The 22,766-nt window shown below is 46.1% G+C and overlaps 1 protein-coding gene and 1 long non-coding RNA gene across 2 annotated transcripts in view; both read right to left on the bottom strand.

The window, feature by feature from the left end:
- The window catches only part of LOC144108592 (uncharacterized), an 18,021-nt gene extending 919 nt beyond the window's left edge, over positions 1-17,102 (bottom strand). The window contains exons 1-4 of the mRNA XM_077641790.1: positions 17,091-17,102; positions 9,506-9,700; positions 5,603-5,752; positions 3,844-4,011 (exon numbers count right to left, since the gene is read on the bottom strand). Coding sequence (XP_077497916.1) covers positions 3,844-4,011; positions 5,603-5,752; positions 9,506-9,700; positions 17,091-17,102 — 525 coding nt within the window. The remainder of the gene's footprint in view (positions 1-3,843; positions 4,012-5,602; positions 5,753-9,505; positions 9,701-17,090) is intronic.
- A 1,400-nt stretch (positions 17,103-18,502) lies between these two features.
- Positions 18,503-21,648, bottom strand: LOC144106353 (uncharacterized). Its single transcript, XR_013308983.1, has 3 exons — positions 21,524-21,648; positions 21,109-21,307; positions 18,503-18,673 (listed from the first exon to the last, which is right to left on the bottom strand). It is a non-coding gene; the product is annotated as an uncharacterized LOC144106353 (long non-coding RNA).
- Positions 21,649-22,766: the final 1,118 nt, after the last annotated feature.

Here is a 22,766-nt window from a genome sequence, read left to right as displayed (position 1 = left end):
CTCCTCGTCCCCAAAGACACCCCCTACGCCCTCTCAGAGATGAGCCACTTGTTCAAGAACGCCGCCTCCCTTCCCCCGCCTTCTAACGACGCTCATCATCATCATCGTCACAGCCTGACTGCACCCACTTCAGGGCAAAGGCCTCTTCCATGTCCCTCCAATTAACCCTGTCCTTTGCCAGCTGCGCCCACCCTATGCCAGCGAACTTTTTAATCTCATCCGCCGACATAACCTTCTGCTGCTCCCTGCTACACTTGCCTTCTCTTGTAATCCACCCCATTACACTTAAGGACCAGCGGTTATCTTGCCTTAGCATCATCTGCCCTTCCCAAGCCCATTTCTTCCCATTGATTTCGGCCAGGATGTCATTAACCTGCCTTTGTTTCCTCACCCATTCTGCCTGCTTTCGGTCTCTTAACGTTACACCTATCATTTTTCTTTCCATGGCTCGCTGCGTTGTCCTTAAAGGGACACTGAGGAGAAATTGAAGTTGGCTTGTATCGATAGAATACCAGCTCCTGATCACAAAAGCGCCGCTCTTACTGAAAACAAAGCTCTTGTAAGGTAGAAAATAGCAAGGACCAAAATACAGGTATCGCCACCACAGGCCAATCTCGCAAGTACAAGCGCGGTGACGCCATAGGACGAGAGACGCCACCTTGGGGTAATTTTCCATCCTCCTTGGTTTCGCGAATCTCTGAGGCCGACAAAGGTAGGTTGCGCAGATCAATATTGAAGTAAGTTTTGTTTTAAAACCAATTGTGCACTTTTATCACACAAGGAAGGCAGGCAAAAGACAACCTGAATGTTGGAAGCAAAGAAAATGGATGCTTGGCGGCGCCACGCGGCCAGGAGAGTTTCGATTTGTTATGGCGATTCGCGTCTATGAGCATTGCGTGCCCCGTGGTTTTGTTTTTGACGCGCTTCGATTTACAAGCGCCGAACAGCAGAGGAACTCCAAGTGCCGCTTCAAGTGCTAGTTAACCTTTAAAGGAGCCTGTTAAGGGTTGTCAGATGATCGCCACGGTCGATGAAAAGCTATGATGGCACGATGGTCGGTGATCGTACAAGGCAGCACTTGTGTATTCGCACACTTGCCCGGCGAAAACATTCCCGGCTGTGCCAGTCAACTTCAAACAACTTAACGGAAATAGTTTATTAGGGACGGGAGACAAGGTACAAGGCAGTTCAGGATAATTGCTGATGGCCTAGCTCTCTTAGGCCAGGATATACCTAGCGAAAGCGCGGAGAGTTCTGCATCAGAAGAGTGCATTCACTAGATGCGCTTTTATTGACTGCTGCAACTTGAGCTGTCGTGGCGGAGCGGCAGCGTTTCCGCCTCAAACGATGAAGGCCCTGGCTCGATTCCGAACCTCGGCACCGGACTTCTTTTATTCAGTGAGTGGGCGAGGGGTTTCAGTGGCTCCCATGGATGCCACCGCTGAATACGTTGGTTGCGCAGGCTCTGTTAAGGCGCGTTTATGCTGCGGCGAGGCGCGCGCGCAAGCTGCACGGCGAGGTCACGTCGGTCAAAGCGAGACCCTCTATACTCCAACTGCGCTTGACCGCCGACGCGTTCGGCGGCTTCGGCGCACTCTGACCGCACTGGCGGGGAGATTGGAGCATGTATCTATTTCGCGCCGAGTGCGCCAGCCGCCGCCGGCACGGCCAGACTGATTTGGCTCTGCGGCGAGGTGCGCGTTATATTGAATAGCTGCGGCAGTTGGGCGGAGCTGTTCTTTTCGAGCTCGGCTATTTTAATCCATTAACAGTACATATCTGAAGGTACATGCAAGTTGGCGAGAGAGCCAGATCCAGTGGACCCGTTGGATCTAGCGGAAGCCGTTGAAGTGTCGTGCGCCGGCTTTGGTTTCTAGCCGCAGACTTTAAACGCGACAGCCCTCGAGCACCCATTTGTTTTTTGTGGCAAAAAATGAATAACTTGGCCCTAGCAACCGTAGGAGACCTCGACGCCGCCTGCTGCGCCGTGCAAACGCGCCGTTCAAGGAATCACAATCCGTTGGCCCCAAAGCCCCGGCCAGCCTCCGATGGGCGCAAGGCGCAGACCTTTTCCTGGCCCCTTGCGACTCCCCGCACTGGAGTTATGATATTTAGTTTGCAACGGCCGCTCCCTGAGGAAGCGGGAAAACCCCCCGCCGGCGCCTAACCTAACCGTGCTCCCTCAAAAGCATCGCACGCTCTGTGGGGCTGAGGTCGCTGAAATGCAGGCCAGAGTTTTTGCGAGAACAACGTCGTCGGGTTCGGGAACGGGATCCATCGTATCGCTGGCAAGACGCCGGTGCAAACGTAAACGAAGCGACGGTGGCGACCCCCGATAGATGCCTTCAACGTGCGGCGGCAGTAGCTTTCATTACGGCAGCTGCTAGACCGCACCGCTAGCGCCAGAAATCACGGAGTCTCCGTTTACGTCACGCTTCAAGTCACTCCGTTCTGTGTCGTCATAAGAGCTCTCCGTGTCGTCATAAGAGTTCTCGAGTTTGAATCGGAGCGGCGCGAAAAAATTTTTCAAACTTCTGAATCCAAATTTCTTCGAAATAAATGCATCTTTCGCTCCCGGACAAGCGTCAACAAAGCCTTGAGATGCCGAACTATCAGATATTGCTAACAAAAAAAAATTTGATAGGGTTCTCCTCAGTGTCCCTTTAAATATTTTTCATGGAATATGACTTCGATGCTGGGAAGTTACGTTGGACGATTGGGCGGCCGGGAAAGGCGAAAATTCCTCACTGCGCCGCGAAGTACGTAAGAGGATCTACAATGCCACTAAGTAAACGACCGTTGGCCGTCACCTTTGCAATACACTCTAGTTTTTATCCAAACCAAGCAGCCTTCTGGGGCTACTTTGAGGCGTCCGGTACCATCGACATTCGCAACACCACACCGCCGCTTTGAATAGTGGTGGCGTGCCACCGCTCTTCACAGGCTCACATTACGGAGCCCTCACCCGCCAACATTTTCTGGAGAGTTTTACAAACGCGCGTGAGTTTTTCAAAGACTTTCATAGTACAGCTCTCGCTGAGACGTTGTACCTATTGTGGGTGAAAGAGCGACCGTTGTATCCGTCAATTCTTCACATTTTGGGAAAGCGAGAGTACTGGGTGTACTCTCTCTCTATGGTTAAAATTCACCCTATGTTTTTCTGTGCCCTTATAAGTTCGCACATTTCTTAAAGTGCCCTCTCCATCTGCAATCAGTTATATCTGTTTACTTTAGTTCGGAGACTTAAGCTGGCAAGAAACACACCATGTGTATAGTCTGGTGAGGGGATTTCATCTGAGTAAGTTGCCTAGGTGTCGTGTTAGGTCGAAATTGAACATTACAGCGTTCCGCTACTAGACACTAAGAATCATCCTCAGATAAAAAATAGCCGTGAATGATACGCAGGTAGGGCTGGAGCTGCTTTCGAGAAGCTCTCAGGCATACATATATTAACTAGGCGTTTCTGGTGGCCGGCGCACTCATCACATCGACGGCTGGGCAGCAGGGGCATTTCCTGACCTCAAGCAAGAGAGAAAAGGAATGGTAGAAGCGTGGGAAGGTTTCCCAATCTGGCTAAATTTGGCCTTGTCCAAGTAAGACTACAAGAAATATCCTGACATGCGCGGCGGAGAGCGAAACTTAGTAATATCCAGCGCGATACACCAGTGTTCGTTTTTTTTTTTTTTTGCTGAGCTGTGGAGCAGTTACCAAAATCACAGCCTAAGTGAAAAACATCCAGTTCAGTAGGTGGCCATTTAAATATTTCCACAGCTGTAACGCTCGTAGCACTGCTTGCAAATAGCTCTGTGCATCACAAAGAAACAGCAAGGCGTTGAATCCCACCTCGTCGCCGGGGAACGGCCCCAGGTCAGCGTCTCCGGCACCTCCTGCTCCCCCACTCATCGCCGAAGCAGCGGGAGGATGTGCTCCGCGCCGGCGAGCACTGCTGCCATCATCTTCCTTCGGCGATGTTGCCGCTGTTTCCTTGGCGGTTTCTTCTATTAGAAAAATCTGGCCACGGTAGAAAACGTAAACTGCTGTGCACACATGAAGATTTGGGTAAAGTGCGCACATAAAACAAAGAAGCTTCTCGTCAATGAACAAGAGAGGAACAGGAACCATGTGCACATGCAGGTTCAAAGCTAGACACATCCGAAGGACAACTGAGACTAATTGGCGTTTGGATGTAAAAAAGGAAACGCAATGTGCTGAAATGTGAGGCAGCTTAGAGGAGGAGCAGAAATTTGGGCACTTCTTCAAATGATAATGAATGAACTCGGATGTGCCCTCATTAACAAACTGTGCTTTCTCAGGCAGCCTGGAGTCACGTCCAATAGGATCTACGGACGCTTACATTCCCCCGCGCGGTTGTAATATCGTGATGAGCTTTGAGTCTCACGGCCTTCAGTCAAATCTAGCAAACAGGGTCTAAAACGAAGCCGATTCGACAAAACAAGCGGTAATTTGCGCTTTTTGAATAATCTTAACAAATTTCGTCGCGGATAATTTTGCCAAAAAAAGTAATGACACAAGTTTCGCTAAACAATTCTTTAGAAGGGGGTTCCTCTAATTTTAAAATTACTGTCGGTTAGTTAGAGTAACTGCGTGTGAGCCTCCTTTAGTCTTATCTTCGCTGAGTAAACCAGCTCTTTAAAACATTATTCTCACTTTGACCAAGCTTGACATGTGTGCATACATGCCCAATTTCTTTCACTGAAGGCAGTATTAATAATAAGATATATTTTCTATTGCACAATCTTTTGACTCGGAATGATGTTTTCACCGGTGGCAGATGTTAAAACGTTAAAAACCGTTTATATGAGTAAACAAGCAAATTGGTACAGTAAAATATAACACTTAATTTTAACCTGCGGCAATTTAGGGCGAAATTTGAGTTTTAATTTCACTTTTAATATTTTCTAAAATACTTATGTTCACTGAAACGCAAGAAATTTTGTCTCTCCTTAAGCTCAACACCAAAACCTGTCAGCCGAAGCGTTCACAAAGCCACAACCAATCCGCATATTACGAGATGGCATGCTTGTCACGTGACCTTTGGTCACCTGGGTTCTACCATCCTACGCCGGACGCCTCTCATGCTCTTATATGACAGGCTCTTTGTTAGCTTGGTACACGTTGCAAAGTTTTGGCTGGCGTGAAAAGTGGACAACTTGAATGTTGCTTTCACTTAAGTTGTGATGGATATTGCCAAAGAGTAAGTCTATATAAAACACACGGTAGTTTTTTTCAGAATATGCTATGTTCACAAAAACAGCGATCTAACGCCATGCACGTACTTAAAAAAAATTCAACATATGAAAACAAAATTTTAGGTTGAAAGTTAAAAACTTGAAAATGTGTACAGTTACCGGCATCCGCCGACTATTTTGTAAATGAGGTTGATAGCCTGGAGTGGTGCGTGAAATTGTCATTTGTTTTGATTGGTATTTTTAAGTTCTTTTTTGTTTCGTAGCTGCCTATTCTCATCAACATCGCGGCGTCCGAAATTTGTGACCCCTGACACCGTGCTTTTTGGTGCGCGTTCCTGCTTCCGTGCGCCGGTTCCTCGCTACGTGTACCACCCGGCTGGTGCCACACCCACCGATTTGATGCCAGCCAAGACGTTTTGGGCGCCTGGAACAGAAAGCGCAGCAGCGGCAGCGCTTGCTATCCCCTCGGTCCCGATGAGGGCAGCTGCTGGGCTCGTTGCGTCGCTCGATAAAACCTCAGTGCTCGCTGGGCTTCCTTCGGGCTGCAGGGGAAGACGCGAAGGTCATTGGACACGTCGAGCTGTAAAATGCGCTGCACCTATTTCATTCCTTCCTATCATTTTCCCTTAGCGTGGATTGGCAGACTACGGTCGCGTTCCCCACCGCCGTCCTCGCCACTTTTCCTGCAATTAAAGATTGATTTCTCCGTTCGTAACGGATGTATAATTCACGTTTCCGTGGACGTATTCTCATTTATAGCATGAAACAAGTGATCACTGATGGCTCCCTTGTGTCAGGGAGGAGAACCAACAGAAACTTCGGTCTTCACCATGCGGCTTGGAAACTGCCTTAACTAAGGACTCGTGACTAATGTCATTTGCTGAATAAGCGTTACAGACAATGCTTGGTCCACAAAAAAATGCAAACATCTAATTATCAAACACTTCTGTTTGCTGCAGCAGCGATACATTGCACGTATTTAGGTGGATGCAGGGCGGCGAGCTATAAAGACTTAAATTCGACCTTTAATTCATGAACCGATGCCTGAGCAGCCCTTAAAGCAGAAAATTAAAGGGTACTAATAAATAAAAAATTGAACACTCAAAGGCGCACACTTAATAGTACAGGCACCTTTTCTAGAGAATTAAGTTTTTCTTGTTATTAGGAAAAGGGTGCGCTAAGCACGCCGACACCGCTAGTGCACCTATGCACCCTTCAAGGGTGCATGAAAGGTAGGGTGTTGTAGCTCCATACATTGCAATGTCGTGTGGAAAGTCTTAGAATTTTGAAATAGCTTTTCCATTGTTCATAAAGCCCGCTTTTAATGTTATGTGAGCTAGTCTTGTTTCTCAAAAAAAGATATCAGAAGTTTTGATGCGTGCAACTATGACTGACACTTTCAGCATTGTAATTTAGGAGTTAACTGACTTATTTTAGCACGAGGGCTAATTGTCACTTATTGAAAATGAGGGCTTTCTAACAGCGAGCATACTGAGCGGAGAAACTACGCCGGGCAAGTGGAGGCCACGTGGCCGCGGTGTCACCTCACTACCATTGTATCACTGCGGATAGTGAGGCTTTAACCTGGCTGTATTCTTTCGGCAGTAATTACTTGGCATATGCAGTACGCGAGATGGGGAGCCTTTTTTTCTCCGAATATAAGTATTCCCAAATATACCCTGACCATTATGCTGACCTGAGAAGTGTAAGTTCACTGCAAACACGTGCAGACACGCTGGGAAAGACTTCTGGGCATCACAATTTTACTAGTGGGTGCCACTACTGTATTGCGTATAAGGACAGGTTATCGGGAGCTATTCGTATGACCTGCGCAGCTTTCCTCTCAGAGTACACTCATAACCGAAAGAAACCAGTGAGTTTGGACGCAGGAGGCACTTGTTCAACTGTAAAGCAATCAAAATACGTAACGCGGCAAAGCAGGCGGCAAAGGGTGCAACTATAGCTACCACATGGTACAGAATGTGTCAAGCAGCCCTACATTATATTCATTTTGCAGGGTGCAACGTGCCAGTTATAGAAGAAACGCACCCTGAAGGGTAAGACTGCAAATTTCTGTACAAAGTCAGATAGTTCGGTTTGAGCAAGTCCCACTAATACCGCTAACTGAATTCATGCACTCCCCCCCCCCCCCCCCCCCCCCTGCCGCTTAGAGGGCGCGAAATCGGATTCAGCAGCTCGCGCTTGATTCAGTTTACCGTATACATCGTGAATACTGATTGTGTGTTATGAACAGTCTCACTACGGTCATTTTCAACTCAAAGGCCAAATGATAATTTATCCCCTTCACCACGCACGGCTTGCTTCCCACAAGGAGCACTGAGCAGGCATTCAAAGTTCGCTCCTATCGACAGATTCCCGCGTTCTAATCACACAAAGATGACTCTCAGCCAAAACGGAGCATTTATAAGTTGGAAAAGACCGAAAGAATAAATAAAGGTGTCGCCATAACCGGCCAATTTCGGTATAAACTGCGTGCGTCGGCATCTAATTTTTGCACGGATGCCAAACCCTACGCCACACCCTCAAATGCGAATACACCTATATGGGAGTAAGAAGGGGAAAAGCTGTCATCTAGCACACTCAGTTTTATAAACGTTAGTGCACTAGAGGACAGCTTGCTTCCTTTTACTTCTTTATTTTTTTACTTTACACCACGAATCACTTGAACACTGCGGTAGACAGTCCTCGGTGTAGTTCACACGAGTTCGAATACAGGGCCAGGAAATGTTCTAGTGCGCTAGCACTAGAACTCGCAGTCCTGAAAAAACCGGTTGTCTGTTTTTGTGAAGCCAGCTAGACCTGCAGAAATGAAATAAACATTGATCCCGACTTCGCCAAGGCCGGGTGTCTACCCCACGGCGAGGCGCACGGATCTGCGTCATTGGCCACTGCACGAGAGCACACTACACTATCGCTGCAACCGATCGCGCCTCATGTTTAACTGCCACGCTCCCGCGCAGTTCATTGGACGTCGTCGCCTTCATCAACAATACAATAGGTTCAGAGCACACCGCTATCGCAGTGCCCTCTTAAGTTCCGTTAAGCAGCCCCAATATATTCTTAGGCGCTGCCAGTAAGCTCCGCCCCCCCCCCCCCCCCCCCGTCGCTGATTTCGCCTTTATTTACCACAATTCTGACCTTGAAACCCTATTCGAACCGAAAGCAAAATGAAACGCGACGTGCTAGCACACATACCTCACATTCCGCCAAGTAAATTAAATAGGTTGAACTTTTTTAATTCAAACTTCTTCGCCATGAATTGCTTTTTTCCCACCCGGAGAAACGCTAACTCACCAAGAAAAGGCTAGAAAATCGTTATTTACTTGCCACAATAATTTTGTGGCGTTGCGCTCAGTGCCGCAAAAGTACTCGTTGTAGGGCTAGTTGGTTCACGCTATAAATATGAAAGGCGCGAAGGACACGATCACAGGAGTACAGGGGAAACAGGAAGCCGTTCTTTCTTTTTCCCTGTATTTCCTGTGATCGTGTCCTTCGCGCCTTTCATATTTATTGCCTGAATACGCCTCTAGTGTCCGGGCCCCAACACGTTTTAAGACTGCCATAGTTATACTGTTTTCGTGATGCGGTGCGCGTCTCCAAAACGCGCTAAAAGATTCTTTCGCGTGCTCCTGTATTGTTGTTTAATATAAACAACAATACAGAAGGATGGAAATCTTGAGAAAGCTCTCGGAAGGAGACAGTCCAAGCAGAAGCGCTTCTCGAATATGACCGCCCCTCAGGGCCGACGTGCCACAAGGCCATGGAGATATTCACAGTTTGAGAGGTCATAGTAGTAGCGCTAAAAACAAGGACGAAAGGATAGAAGAAGACAACACAGTCCTTTCGTCTCTGTTTTTTGCGCTACTACTACGTCCTCTCGATCTAAACACTCACTAGCCCAGGTTTCTGCCTTAGACATTTGCAGGCCATGTTGGAGCGAATGCGCCGCTTTACAAATATACACATGGATAAAGATTTGCCAAGGCCATCAACGTTTGTCAGTTTGGAACTATTCATTGCACGTTACTTGAGACAGCATGAGTAACTGCTGCGTTATTCACAAACCGTGTTAAGAATAGCGCCGAATGAAATTCAATTTTTGTTCTCCACATTCTGCACGCTACCATTCTCTAAGCTCACATGATGACCATTTCGTCCTCAATAATGTGGCGGTAAAAATGTGCAAGGCGGCAAAGGATATTTTTGTGAGTTCGCGTGTGCAAGCTTTACTTCACTTTTTGCATGCTTGGCAACTCAGCTAGCATCGCACTCACCGACGCGCTGAAGCTGCCTTCCATGACAGCCGCTCCTACGGCATCACCACCCTTGCTAAGACCCCCTCTCCTGGACGGCGCGTTGGCGGTGCGTGGCATCCGCCGGTGTCCGGGAAGAGTCGCCGTCGTCACAGTGCCGCTTTGCACGTGCTCTGAGTTTTCTGAGCTATGGTCGATGTCGCCAGTCCGCCCAGACTGTGGGGAAAGGTTAAAAAAATGTGGCGGGTGTTAGCACCACCGCTTCTTGCTTTCCCCTCCATTCCTCAGTTTCATGAGCTGAAATAATCATACCCACGAAGCTAATTACCGTGCACTGCAGGACAAAGGCCCCTACATTTCCAAGTAACGCTGCCCAGTTCCAGGTGCGACAACCTTATCCCCGCAAAACTTCCTGAACAGAACCATCCAGATGACTCTCCTGCGCCCTTCTACGCTTGACTTCTCTTGCAATCTATTCCGTACTGTAAAGGACCGATGATTGTCTCTTTCGCATTACATGACCCTTCCCATATCCATTTCTTCTTTTTGATTTCCGTTAAAATATTAACTCGCGTTTGTTCTCTGGATAATTCTGCTGCCTTCCTATCTCTAATTCTTACACCCTTAAATTTCCTTCCCACAGCACGCTACACTATCCTCAACTGAACTTTATTTCTTTTGGTTAGCCTTCACGTTTCTTCTCCATAGCTTAGTAGCGGTAGGATACAAGTGTTATATACTTTCCTTAAAAGAAGTGAGGGGAGAGGAGGGCGGGGGGGAGGGCATTAGTGAACTGCCTTTTGTCACCTCAGAGTGCCTGCCAACTTCGCTCCACCCCGTTCTTATTCTACTAGTCACTTCCCTTTCGCGGTTCTCTGCTGTCGTTAACTGCCCTAAGTAGAAGTACTTCCTTACAACTTCGAATGTTTCGCAGCCAATTTTAAAATATTGTTATCTTCTGAGACGTTAGAATGTTGATACCCAGCAATTCTGGACAGTAGCATTTTTGAGCGGGAATTCGTTCATGAACACAATTTTTTTTTATATAGTGTAAGATGTCACTATAACAATCAATACATCCACTAGTCACCCGACGGCAGTCATTTTCAGCGTAATTGGTAAGCTGCTGTACATTATAAGCACCACATTGCATTAGGTTCAGAAAAGAACCGCAAATATTCGAGTCCTACCATAACTAAGGAGTCTTAATATTTGCAAAGGAAACTATAGCGTGTGCTTATCCGGCGTTTTAAACTAAACGCGCGGGCTCGAGCAACATGGACAACATGGCCTCGTTAAGGAGCATGAACGAAAGAGATTATTTTAACGATAGGACGCTATATTTGTCACCTTTAATGTATCAAGTGAGGCATGTCCTGTATACAACGCCACAACATGACCCAATAAATTTTCTTGCAGAGTCACAATTTCTAAAATATACGGTCCACAGGCTGACTGTAAAGCGGAATATTGGCGCTTCCGCAGTATTCCTAGTACACCTAAGATCGATATTCGAGTTTTATATCAACTTTGAGAGCTATGTAGGTAAGGGTGTGAAGGGCTGCACATATTAATTCCAAAATGTGTAGGCTAAGTGTCGTGAAGGCAGCAAACAGGCGCATTTTTAAAGAAGAAAACACACAGCAATAAGGTAAATCAAGCTCAGATATGGACCCTGCAGTTGTCACTTTAAAAGTTCTTATATCATGACATTTCTAACCGCTTGGCAAACACGTTGTCGTTATCAGCTAATATACTTCGGACGTATTTTTCAAAAGCATCCCTTAGAACGTCCAGGTAGACAACAGGATGAAAGGTTTAGCCAACAGCACTGAGTTATAAGCATATCCACCCAGAAGCATGCTATAGGGTGTGCTCTTCTCCGAGGTTTTTTGCGTGCTCGAAGCTTAGGACCATACAAACAGTTATGCAAAATCTGCCATGCTTCAAAGTGGCACCCTCATGACCGCTGCCTCTCCCGTGTCGGGCGGTAGGACATGCTTTCGTTCCGCACGTGCCCTGTCTCTTCTGATCTTTGTTACCTATCCTTCATTCTTTCAACCTGCTCTAACAAGTGGGAGATAGCCCTTCAACGTTCTGGGCCATACTTCGACCTTCTAGTGCATTCAGGCAACTTCGGTCGCTCGCACAATGACTAGTGCTGGGGTCATCGAACAGGAGGAGTGTGCTGCTCAGCAAAGAGCATCTGGCAATATCATCCAGTTCCTAGATTTTACGTCAGTGACCACCATATTCATTTACCCAGTAAAGATTTAACTGATCACTCCTCCTGGAACTCTACCACCCCTGAATACGCGTTCAGTCTTTATTATCGACCTATATTGCGACAGACCGGTGGTTATACTTCGGCGCGTTACATGCCCGCGCGTACAATTTACGGACTGCTTAAGGAGCTAATGTGTTGAAACCTTGACGTCGGCTGCCGTCCTGCGTCAGTCGGAAAAAATCCCAAAGGTTTCCGATGAAAGCAATCAGCCGGCAATGGGGTTCGAACCGAGGTTCCCTCCTACGTGCCAGGCGGGCACGCAGTGCATAGGACATGAAGGGTCGTTTTTTAGCGAGTGTTGAACGGGCACTCAATGAAGGCGTTATGCTGTATATGCCTTAGTAATATGTGAATGTGTGTTGGGGGTGTGTACTGGTGTTGGAGTAATTTAAAAATAAAACCAAAATAAATATGGTAATTAGGGGTCAGAAATTGCGTGGAATGAAAAGGCGGTGTTATGGTGCTTAATTGATTGTACGGAAACAAATTGTGTGTATGTGTATCCAGTGCGTATTATTGCATCATGCAGTGCAACCTATATAGTGACTGATAATTGATAATCAATACTTTTCATTGGTGATTGCGTTTGTAATCGATGACAGTGATCGGTAATGTTACTGTGGATTGGTAATTTGTGATAAATTTAAAATTAAATAAATAAAAGAGGAGGAGGATGAGAAGGCTCTATCGTGTCTTTCCTTAAGATGAATATTAAGCCCCCTGCTATATTTTTGCATATATATATATATATATATATATATATATATATATTCTTAAGTCGGTTTTTGTTCATAAGTCCAAGAAGTTTTTTTTTTTATCTCACTGTAAGGATACACACAATTTTTCTTTCCTTGGTTCGCTGGGTTCTTCACCTACTTTTTTGCTCTCACTTTTTTAACCAGCTAGCTTCGACGCCCAAGTTGTTCCTGGCAAGGTTTCTTGTTTATAAAGGATGTTCTACTACGATGGTTTAGAAGTTTTAAAACTAGCCTTTTTAGTTAGAAGAGCGCTTTAATGTGCATAGCACTGTGAGCGGCATAGTGCGCAAAACAACGGCTAAGCAATGCTACTAGCTGACTTGTAAACTGATATTGAATAGTTACCTTTTAATTATTGCTGTTAGGCGGCTTATTTATTCAGAGCCGTGTAGCCAATTGTAAATGACATACATGTCAGTTTCTAACATTTCAAATTTCGTCTTAGCTGTATCATTATGCACTACTCTGCTAAGTGCGCTATAGTAAATAAAGCGCTCTTCTAACTCAAAGAGCCTATTTTTTAAAATTGCATAAAATCTTAGATAAAGCACCCTCTGCAGTTCACTTTTCAATAAAATGGCCATGAGTCAGTTCATGAAACGAATGCTTGTTCAAACACAGCAGACAGTCCATACCGCCTCAACAGTGCAACAAGGACAGGACCTAAGCGAAACACAGACAAGCGCAGAATACCAACTGGTTTATTCAAGAGACAACTAAAGTATATATACAGTGAAAAATAAAAATCTAACAAATCGGGTACGTGGAAAACAAGATATCCCAATTCTTTTTCTGACAAGGCCGTGGATGGCCTGCTGATTAAAGGTGAACCTTGCTTATGAATATAAAACGCCTCCAAGAATTCGCGCATCAACCTTTGTATTGGAACAGAGTGCGTCTGTTCCTGTAAACCGGCGTGAGTCCTCAGTTTCTGCAATGGAATATTCTGTCGGAAAGCGCATAAACTATTTTTTATTTCTTTTTGTACTTCTTTTCGTGCTCAAATTTGCATAATCAAAAATATATTCACAAGCAAGGCGAACCTTGCCTCGGCAGTCTGCGCGGCCTTGTCAGACAAGGAATGGGATATCTCGCCGCCCATGTAACATTTTTAGCAATGTTCAGGCTTTCTTACCATTTGTTTCTTTCACTGTATATACTTGTGCTGTTTCTTTAATAAACCAGTTGATAATGAGCGCTTCTCTGTGTTTCATTTTGTCCCGCCGTTGTTCTGCTTTCGGGGAAATATAAATGCGTACAGTCGCGAGTAAAAAAACATTAGCGAGATGACGTGATCTGAGGGCGAAAATCACACGGCGTGGCTTGCATAGAGCCGTGCTTTCCGAACACACCTGGCACTTCTGTCATCGGCGTGTTCGTAGCCGCAGTGCCGAGCGCTGCTATGTGCCGTTCCTGTAGCACGACACTAGTGCTAATCTTTTTTGCTCGCGACCCTACCAACTCACCCAAATTCCAGCTTTACTTAATAGCAGAGAATTCCATGAATTCTTTCCTTACCGCGGGAAAACAGACGATTTCAAGGAGGTCTGCAAAATCTTTTCGCGCATTATTTTAAAAATATTTTCATTGCAGCACGCCATAGTTTAGCTAATAGAATTCTCTTCTCAATTATGGAAAGAAAAAGTAGTATACGTTGCTTGTGTAAGAAAAAATGTCTTATTGGCAAAACGCGAGAAAAGGGCACAAAAAGGTACCAAAATATTAAGCATATTCAGTCGAAAAAAAAGAAAACAAAACATTTTTTATATATGTTTCATGCCCATCTTTAATGTCAGAGATGCCACAGCGACAGAAACCAAGGAACATGCGGGATTTTCTAATTTGTGGTGTTAATCAATGGAGATTTTTATAGAATATTTTATCGATCAAAGGTGATTCTTTAGAAAAGCAGAAGAAAAAAAAAACACATGCCGCCAGTAGGAACCGAACCCGCGATCTCTGATCTACGCATTCGGTGCTACGCCAACTGAGCTATGGCGACGACTGTGAAGTCTTTTGATTTCGGGGGTATTTTAAGTTTACGTGTGACTTAACCTAGACAGTGTTCACCAGCACCATCCTCGTCATTTAGTTACAGACGTAGTACATCCTGTATTACCGCTGGTGTGACGTGGAACGTCTTCAAACGGCGAGGGCGGAAGCTATGTGAGAATTCTCTTATGCTTCCTACGGCACCAAGGCTGCCAAACTCGAGTCCCTCGTTATGCAATTAAGGAGACAAGGGAACGAAAATGAGGGGCTCGTACACATGAGAGAAGCTAACAGCCAGGGGAACCGAAGAGCATAGGGTATTATTTTCTAATTTGTGATTTTGATCAATGGAGGTTTTCAGTGAATATTTTATAGCTTAAAGATAATTAGTTAGAACGGCATAAGAAAAACAAGCATGTGCCGCCGGTGGAAACCGAACCCACGACCTCCGAAATACACCTCCGGTGCTCTTCCAACTGGGCTATGGCGACGGCTGTCAGATTTTTCGCTTTCGGGGGTATTTTAAGCTTACGTGTGACCTAACCTTGAGAGTGTTCACGAGCGCCACCCTCGTCCAAGGCATCAAGGCTGCCAGGTTCCGGCGCACGTACACTTTCTAGCAAATACAGGTGTGCGCTCAACGAGAGGCATGGCAATCGCCCTGAGCATCGCCGCGTATGCAAAGATAAAGAGGACGAAAAGAAGAGAAAAAAGGAAAGTGCACGCCTTTATTTGCTAGAGCAACCAGCCTTTTCAGACTTCGTGACCAGCTAGAACGTGAAATTATGGAAGCATACTACATACCGAAGAATAATTTTTACCCGCCGAAAAAAGACGAGCGACAAGAGGAGAACCTACAACTACTCACAATTCAGCCTTGCTTCAATACTGCATATGATTGTCTCAGTGTACCAGCCAGCCCTGTGTTGCCATGGCAAATTGTGAATATATTTGTTTTAGTCTCCGCCGCGCAAGGGTATTGCTAAGGTGTCCGTATGATAATTTCTCTTCCCCAAGAGAAGAGTGACACGTGCTATATGCGTTTCTTTTTAAACTTTGACTCGGCTCCCGAGAGAGCAAGTTTGTTTCATTTTTCTCATCGAACAACGTATAAATTGCGCAAATTCAGCAATAAACCTCAGTTGCGAGTTAGCGCTTGTCGTCGTCGTGCTCTCTGTCTTTCGTGTTTCCTTCGCGCTATATTTTACGTCATGAAACTGCATTTACTCTACTGGTGTTGCGTGCGTTTAAGAATTCCAAAGCGTGGGAAGGGTACCATGGTTTGCTAAGCTTCAGGGGAGCGAAATTGCTTGTGCAGTATTGAATGGGGAAGATGCATCTTTTTCCCCGCACTTCCGATCTGCTGTTTCGTCCTTTCCCCAAGCCTTGATTTTTCGAGTGTTTGGCAATTCATCCAATTGGTTGTTGTCCACACTGAGGGCTCGGAAGCAGAAATTAAAAGAGGCTGTTTTGGAGGAACCAGGGGCTGGGGGGAAACAGGGAGAGATCTGTATATAGTTTCTCCTTGTTGTTCTGTTTTGTTTTATTTGTTATTTCAAGTGTAAATAAACAGCTAACTCTCCCGAAGTTGACTTGGTTGTGCAATATTTACCATTATCACCATTTCTTCTCTCTCAAAAACATTAAGACAGAGGGAAAGAAGACTACAACTATGCCCAGATATGCAGAATTGGTCATTCTATAATTACAATTAAAAGATTGCGCTCAGTCCTCATACCACTACCAACGAGTGGCGCCGCGGTTAAGTGAAGCGCCACTACACTGGCAGGAGGCTGTTTCTATCAAAGCTACCGGTTCGGATTGTGCGACCAATGTTGCCCTTCCCGAGCGACCTCTCGCAACCAGTCAATAAAGGGCACTGCATAGACTTAAAAAATCGATGAGCTTGAATTGGTCGAATGTGTCAAACTTGCAGGTAAAGCGCTCCAAGTCCTTTTGGGCTAGCATTTAAAATGGTGACGCAGTCGACGATTAAAAAATTGGCTGTGGTTCAGCTCTGGTTATACCTCGAGTGACGCGAGAGCTACATCTAGCCGAGTGGAACTCGCTCAGTCGAATTGCGAAGTCAGTCTTTCGCCGCTCCATTCCCCTGCGTGTTCCTTCATCTTCGTCCCAGAACGTGGCTTCACTCTCTCCCCATCTACACCTCTCCACTCCCTCCCCCCTCTCTTGATACGGCGCATGCGCACAGCTGTTGCAGCTCGGTCCCGCCGGCGCGCCGCGGCGCCGGCAGCAGCAGCTGCTCCGCACCACGTGACCAAACACGTGGCTCAAGAGGGGCCGCGCTGAAGGCTCGAAAAGCTGGCGTAGTGTAGCTCTCACTACAAAACTTGATGGCCTTGAAGTTCCTCCGCAGAGCGCAGAGCCAAGAGTGGGGTGTGCATGACGACGTCATTGAAGGTACCGGTACATTTCCAAGGCATTCGCGCTGACTTTTAAGAAAAAAAAACAAACGCTACCGAAGGCAACGCCCGCCGAGAGGTGTTTGGTAGCATCAAACAAGGCACTGCGGGGTGTTGTTGACGGCAGCGGTAGTTTGAAATCTTACCTTCCGCGACATCGCATCGAACTTGCCCTCACTCCTCCGGTGTTCTGAGGAGAATCCTAAACTTTAATCGACGCTTACGTCATTATTGTAAGCGCTAGAGCAAAAACACTTAAAAGGCTTTACCTACAGCCTATATAGATTTGAATACTTGAATTTCGCGGAATTAAAAAAAAAGCGGTGCAATTACTCTTTAATCAAGCTGCCACCTGCCAGGGCAGGCTGTTGCTAGGCCCGGTACTTACCCGAGAATCCTCCTATCGGCTGCTGCCAGAGCAGCGCCCCTCCGAGCTAACCCAAGCTTACCCTCGGGTAAGCTCGAGTTAGCTCGGAGCACAAAACGATACAGGATAACAAGATTCCTCGCCGTGGTCGGCATGCCTAATGTAGCGCTTTCGTACAAAAATGTGCTCCGTTCCTGATAACGTACTGCAGCTGTTAAATGCTGCTAGGTGTGCAGAGAACTCCTCTTAAAGGAATAGAGACACCTACCTTATTGGTGCGCATTTTGTTGTTTGTTAGATGATACGTAAGTGATTATTATACAGGGATTATTATGTGATATTCTCCTTCGACCGCTACATAATTTATAATGAAATTTCTTTTTCATGCTCTTTCGGTTTCAACAGCCGAACGATGACTGTGACGTCAAAGTGAGGATATTAGTCACGTAAGGCATTAAAACTGCATTTTAATTGAAAAAGTTGAAAATTGGTTCTTGAAGAAAGAAAATGGCGCATTATCTGTCTCACATCTCGGCGGACGCCTGAACCGCGCCGTAAGGGAAGGGATAAAGGATGGACTGAAAACAGAAAGGAAGAAAGGGGTGCCTTAGTGGAGGGCTCCGGAAAAATTTTGACCACCTGCGAATATTTTACGTGCACTGACATCGCACAGCACACGGGTGCCTTTGCGTTTTCGCCTCCATCGGAATGCGGCCGCCGCGGTCGGGTTCCAAACCGGCAACTGCAATAAAATCGCTACTTCCATACTCGTTGTCATTCCGGCTCTTTAAGAAGGCTGGCTTCAGCACTGTAGTGAATTAAAACGATGAAGCAGCGATTAAATCTCCGTTTTTTCTCATGCCTCAAGTGGCATATAACCACACAGACGTCAGAGTCATTGTTCACCTGTTGAAACCCAAACCGAAACGGCATGAAAGAAGAATTCGATCATAAAAACTTAACGGTCTTTGGCCAATACCACATGGTAATTCAAGCATAGCTCTGCGTTTGGCATCATTGTACAGATGAAAACATGCCACCAAAAAGAGGTGTCCGTACTTTAGGCTGTCTTGTTTGCATGTTACATAAACTGGCTTGCCTCATCGGTGTTCACTGCACCCGCGGGACGTCGTGGAGTCCGTTTAGGACGACGGCTGGCAGGAGGGCTGCCCCTGGTAGGAACACCACCTCGCCTCAGACGTCGCGCTCTGTAGTCGCTTTGCATCCAGGGCCGCTTATCGGCAGTCGGCGATCTGCGCGGCCTGCCTTCACGAAACGTTGGGGACAACGTGGCTGTGGGGTGCTGGGATCTGCTCGAGTGAAGCGACGACAGCGGCTCGGCGTTGTCGGAAAATTCAGCAACTGCGGAGGCAGCGACGCTCAATGTAGCACAGGTCGCGACACGAGGAGTCTTGCGTTATTCTTCAGAGAGAGAGACAAGCACTTTTCTTAGCTGTCCAAAGAAAAAGCATTTTCTGTTTGTGCAGTAGGAACATACCGAATCATTAACTCTACTACGCTCAGTAAGCGAACGCGTGGACGTCATTGGAGCACACGGCTTGTAACCGTTCCTAAAAAAAATTCTTGTGTCCGCTTTGTTCCCACAGAAAAATCTCATGATCATACTGCGCTAATTTTCACCTTAGGTATAAGCAGTGTTGGCGGTAAAGCGTTACAAGTAACGGCGTTACCGCGTAACTTTTTTCGGTAACTTAGTAACGTACTCGTTACCATTTCGGAACTGTAACGGGTAACGTAGTTACGTTAACATTTTTCGGTAACGTGAGGTGTCACGTTACTAGTTACTTTTTCTTCCAATTGTCCCCGACTCCGCCATTTTTCTAAGCAAAAAAAAAATGCGCTGAGCAAATAACGTGATGTTGCAAATAAGCAGAATGTACAAGTGCTCTAGACGACCATTGTTGCAGCTCGCACGTATACAGAAAACACCTGCCCTTGACGATGCACCCAACTAAAGAAACACATAATAGCCACAAAGCACAAAACACGTGCCCTAAAACGCATCCACGCACTTGCCTTCACCTACCTCCCTTCCGAAACCACCCACACAAACACACAACTCTCTAAAGAGTGGAAGCATGCCGAGCATTTTGAAACACCACATTTTTCAGAATTACTGTATTTGTTGAGAGCTCAGTGATGTTTCATTTGTGAAGTTATAATATTGGATGAAATGACAGTTTGTGTTTAATGCCGCGTTCAGAAAATGGCTTCGCCATGTGCCACAGAGTAGAAGCCATCACGTGTAACTCTACAGGCAACTTTAGGCCACTGTTGGTCAAATGTTTAAGGGAAACCCCCAAGGTTGAGTAGATCTGTAATAAGGGAGTAATTGCAAATTGGCATCCACCCAAGCGCAGCCAAACTGCTGAGGAAGCTGTATAGCTTTCCTTTGTAGCCGTTTGGCTGTGCTTGGGTGGATGCCAATTAGTAATTACTCCCCTATTACAAACTTTAGGCCACTATAACATTTCTTAGCTCCTGCACATTTGTGCAAAGTTTTCTCGTTAAATCAGGATTTCGAGTAAAATTGTTGTTTGGGCCAGAAGTTTTATGTGAAATATGAGGTTTATGAAATTCTTACCATGAGTTAAGGCGAAGACGCCCTGATTATTATTTATGGCTATGAAGTAAAGGGAAAGTAACGTGGGGTATTTTTTCTCGGTAACGGTAACGGTAACGCGTTACCTATTTTGTAGGTAACGTAGGGCGGTAACGCGTTCCTTTTTTTTTAGCGTAACGAGTAACGCATTTAGTTACTTTTTTGGTAACGCCTGCAACACTGCTCATAAGTCGGCTACGGGAATAAGGAGATCCAGCAGCATGGCGTCACAAATTGACACCTTTCAGAAAAGTATTGCTGCACAGCAACATAGAGAAATATGAAAAGATATTGGCTACTTAATAATTTACTATTGTGGGCACAAGATACAGTGCCATTACTGACGGCGGACCACAATTTCACGCATAGGGCACCACATAAAAAATACAAAAATTTTACCTTAATAGTGTTTTGCATACGAATAATTCATTTATTCAAAATATAACTGTGTCCGCAGCGGAAGTGTCTGCAATGCTCTTCAAATAAATATTATCTACGAAGGCAAGATGGACGTCATTTCAAAAACAGGAAAGCAGTCCCTAATCACTCAGTTAATGGTGGGCGTTCTCAACAAATAGAGGTCCTTTTCCTGCAAGAAAAATGGCAGAAGAGTCAGCGGTTTGGTGGATTGACAGCAACAATTACTCTTGCCTGGAATGGCCCACAACCTGTCACAAAAACCGCACAGCATTACCGTTCTTCCAGCCAGGCTGTTACACAGTTGGCCCACTTATAACAACAGCGGTGGAATGCTTTTATACCTAACAGATTTAGAACTATGTACCAACTGGCCTCTCTACCCTACTAACATTTTAGAATAGCATTTTGCTGGTGATTGAAAGCTGTCACCAATTTTTTCCCACGTGCACCCATTGGCTCAGCGCAAGTTACCCAACATTGTTCGAGCGGGAGAGAAGAGCACCAGACGGCGGCGTTTCTTATCCCAAACTTAGTGCCTAAAATGGTTGTCGCCTTGAAATGCAGCGTTTATTTTAAAATACGGACTCATGGAGGCGCACTGAGACGGTTGATTGGCGCCTTTGCTCAATGGAGGTCACATTTAATGCCAGACCCGCTGCAAGTTTCGCTACAAGAACGATTGTGAAATGGTCCCCAGGTTGGCCCTAGCCAGCATGGGCCTGGCTTTACGGTGCGTGAGCTTGGCTTTGCGTACCTGGTTTCCTTTGAGGCTTCTCAGTGTGGCCCGGAGAAGTCTGCCGATCAGGCGATCCTCCATCACCGCTACTTTCGCTGTCAGTCTCGCTGTCGTCCTTTTGTTCTTGCCGAGACCTTAGAGCTGGGGCCGTCGACATGCCGCTTCAGGTGGGCCGCAGTGATTAGGCGAGGCGCGGTGACGTCTTCAAAAAGGCGTTCTAAAAAACCAGATACCAGTATTACGGCTGGTGGGAGGGGAGACGAAGGTCGCTCTATGTCCAGGACACAAGCCTAACACATGAGTGACCGCATTTACGTAGATGTCATGTCAGTGGTGTCACAAGCGAAGGTGCAAGGCCTCCACGGGGAATACCACCGCCCGGATGGCTGCAATAATCAGTATTGTTTCGACAGCATTTGCACAAAAGACTCACTGTGCGAGGATGCGGCTCGTGGACGGCTTTCCAGGAGTACTAGCCTCAGTGCGGACAGGGTGTCGCTCGATGGTTGCAAGATCTTCTCGATTAGATGCGACTGCGATTTCGGAACGTCCAGCCGTTCAGCTGCTTCCTCTTCATCTCATCACGCGCTCTGCGACTGCAACTATATCTACCAATTGCCATCCAGGTTACGGTTACGATGATGATGAACAATAGGAGGCCACCTAGCGCTTCGAATAATTTTATGCACACAAATGAGGACGCTAAGCGAGCGAAATTCACGTTTGGTGCGACACAAGGCGAAAATATAGCCCGAAAAGCCACCGCCAACACAAAGATAGGGGTGGATGCATTACATTTCAGTGCAACGGATACATCCACGGAGTGCGGCAATATAATCGAAAAATAAATAAAAACGGTGTGCACATCTTGACCTGTAAGCACGCAAATGCTGCGCGGAATGTTATGCGGCTTGGAGTCAAAAAAGTACTCGAATGAACTTTAGATCAGATGCAGACACGAAACAAAAGGCCCCTCCTCAAAAAAAAAAAAGGGAAGAAAATTGAGTACACTGGATGAGGAGCAGACCAATCCTTCTCTGCACTGTCACCCTTTTCATTCCCTTTCACCGTGTGAACGACTATTGATGCTCCGTACTGTAATCAGGCACTCCTGCCAGGAAATCAAACGAGCAGTGAGAAGCAGGATTTAGGATTCACGGCTTTGAATATTAGATTTTAGACACCTGAGTGCCGCCACAAAAATTCTCATGGAAGCCTACCTCTAGATCAACCGCAGAAAAAAAAATTGAGGGCATTTAAGCCTGCTTAGGTGGAGGATGCGAAAACATGGAACTTTCTAGAACACGGGTTTTTCCCACGACGCCAGTAGGCGTTCTGTTTAATGATTTATTTTTATTTTTGTGTTGTTCTTTAATTTGGTTTCGACGTCCAGGTGCTATGTCGACGTCCATGCCTGTTTCGACATCCAGGTGCTATGTCGACGTCCGTGGCTGTTGTGACGTGCAGGTGTATTTTTTTCGTTTAATTAAGTAATTACAACTAATCAACCAAATTTCTCTCACAGCAAGATCTCATCACGCGCTATGTAACATAATGAAAAGTCTTGCACATTTATCTTCTCGGAACTCCGTGATCGTGCGCACAGTTTTACTGAAACGAAACACGGGGCTATTGTGACGTCAAAGTGTGATTTGCACGTTTAAGCACAATTCATC

This window comes from Amblyomma americanum, chromosome 10 (assembly GCF_052857255.1).
Source record: "Amblyomma americanum isolate KBUSLIRL-KWMA chromosome 10, ASM5285725v1, whole genome shotgun sequence".
NCBI lineage: Eukaryota > Metazoa > Arthropoda > Arachnida > Ixodida > Ixodidae > Amblyomma > Amblyomma americanum.
This window is presented reverse-complemented; position numbering and strand designations above follow the sequence as displayed.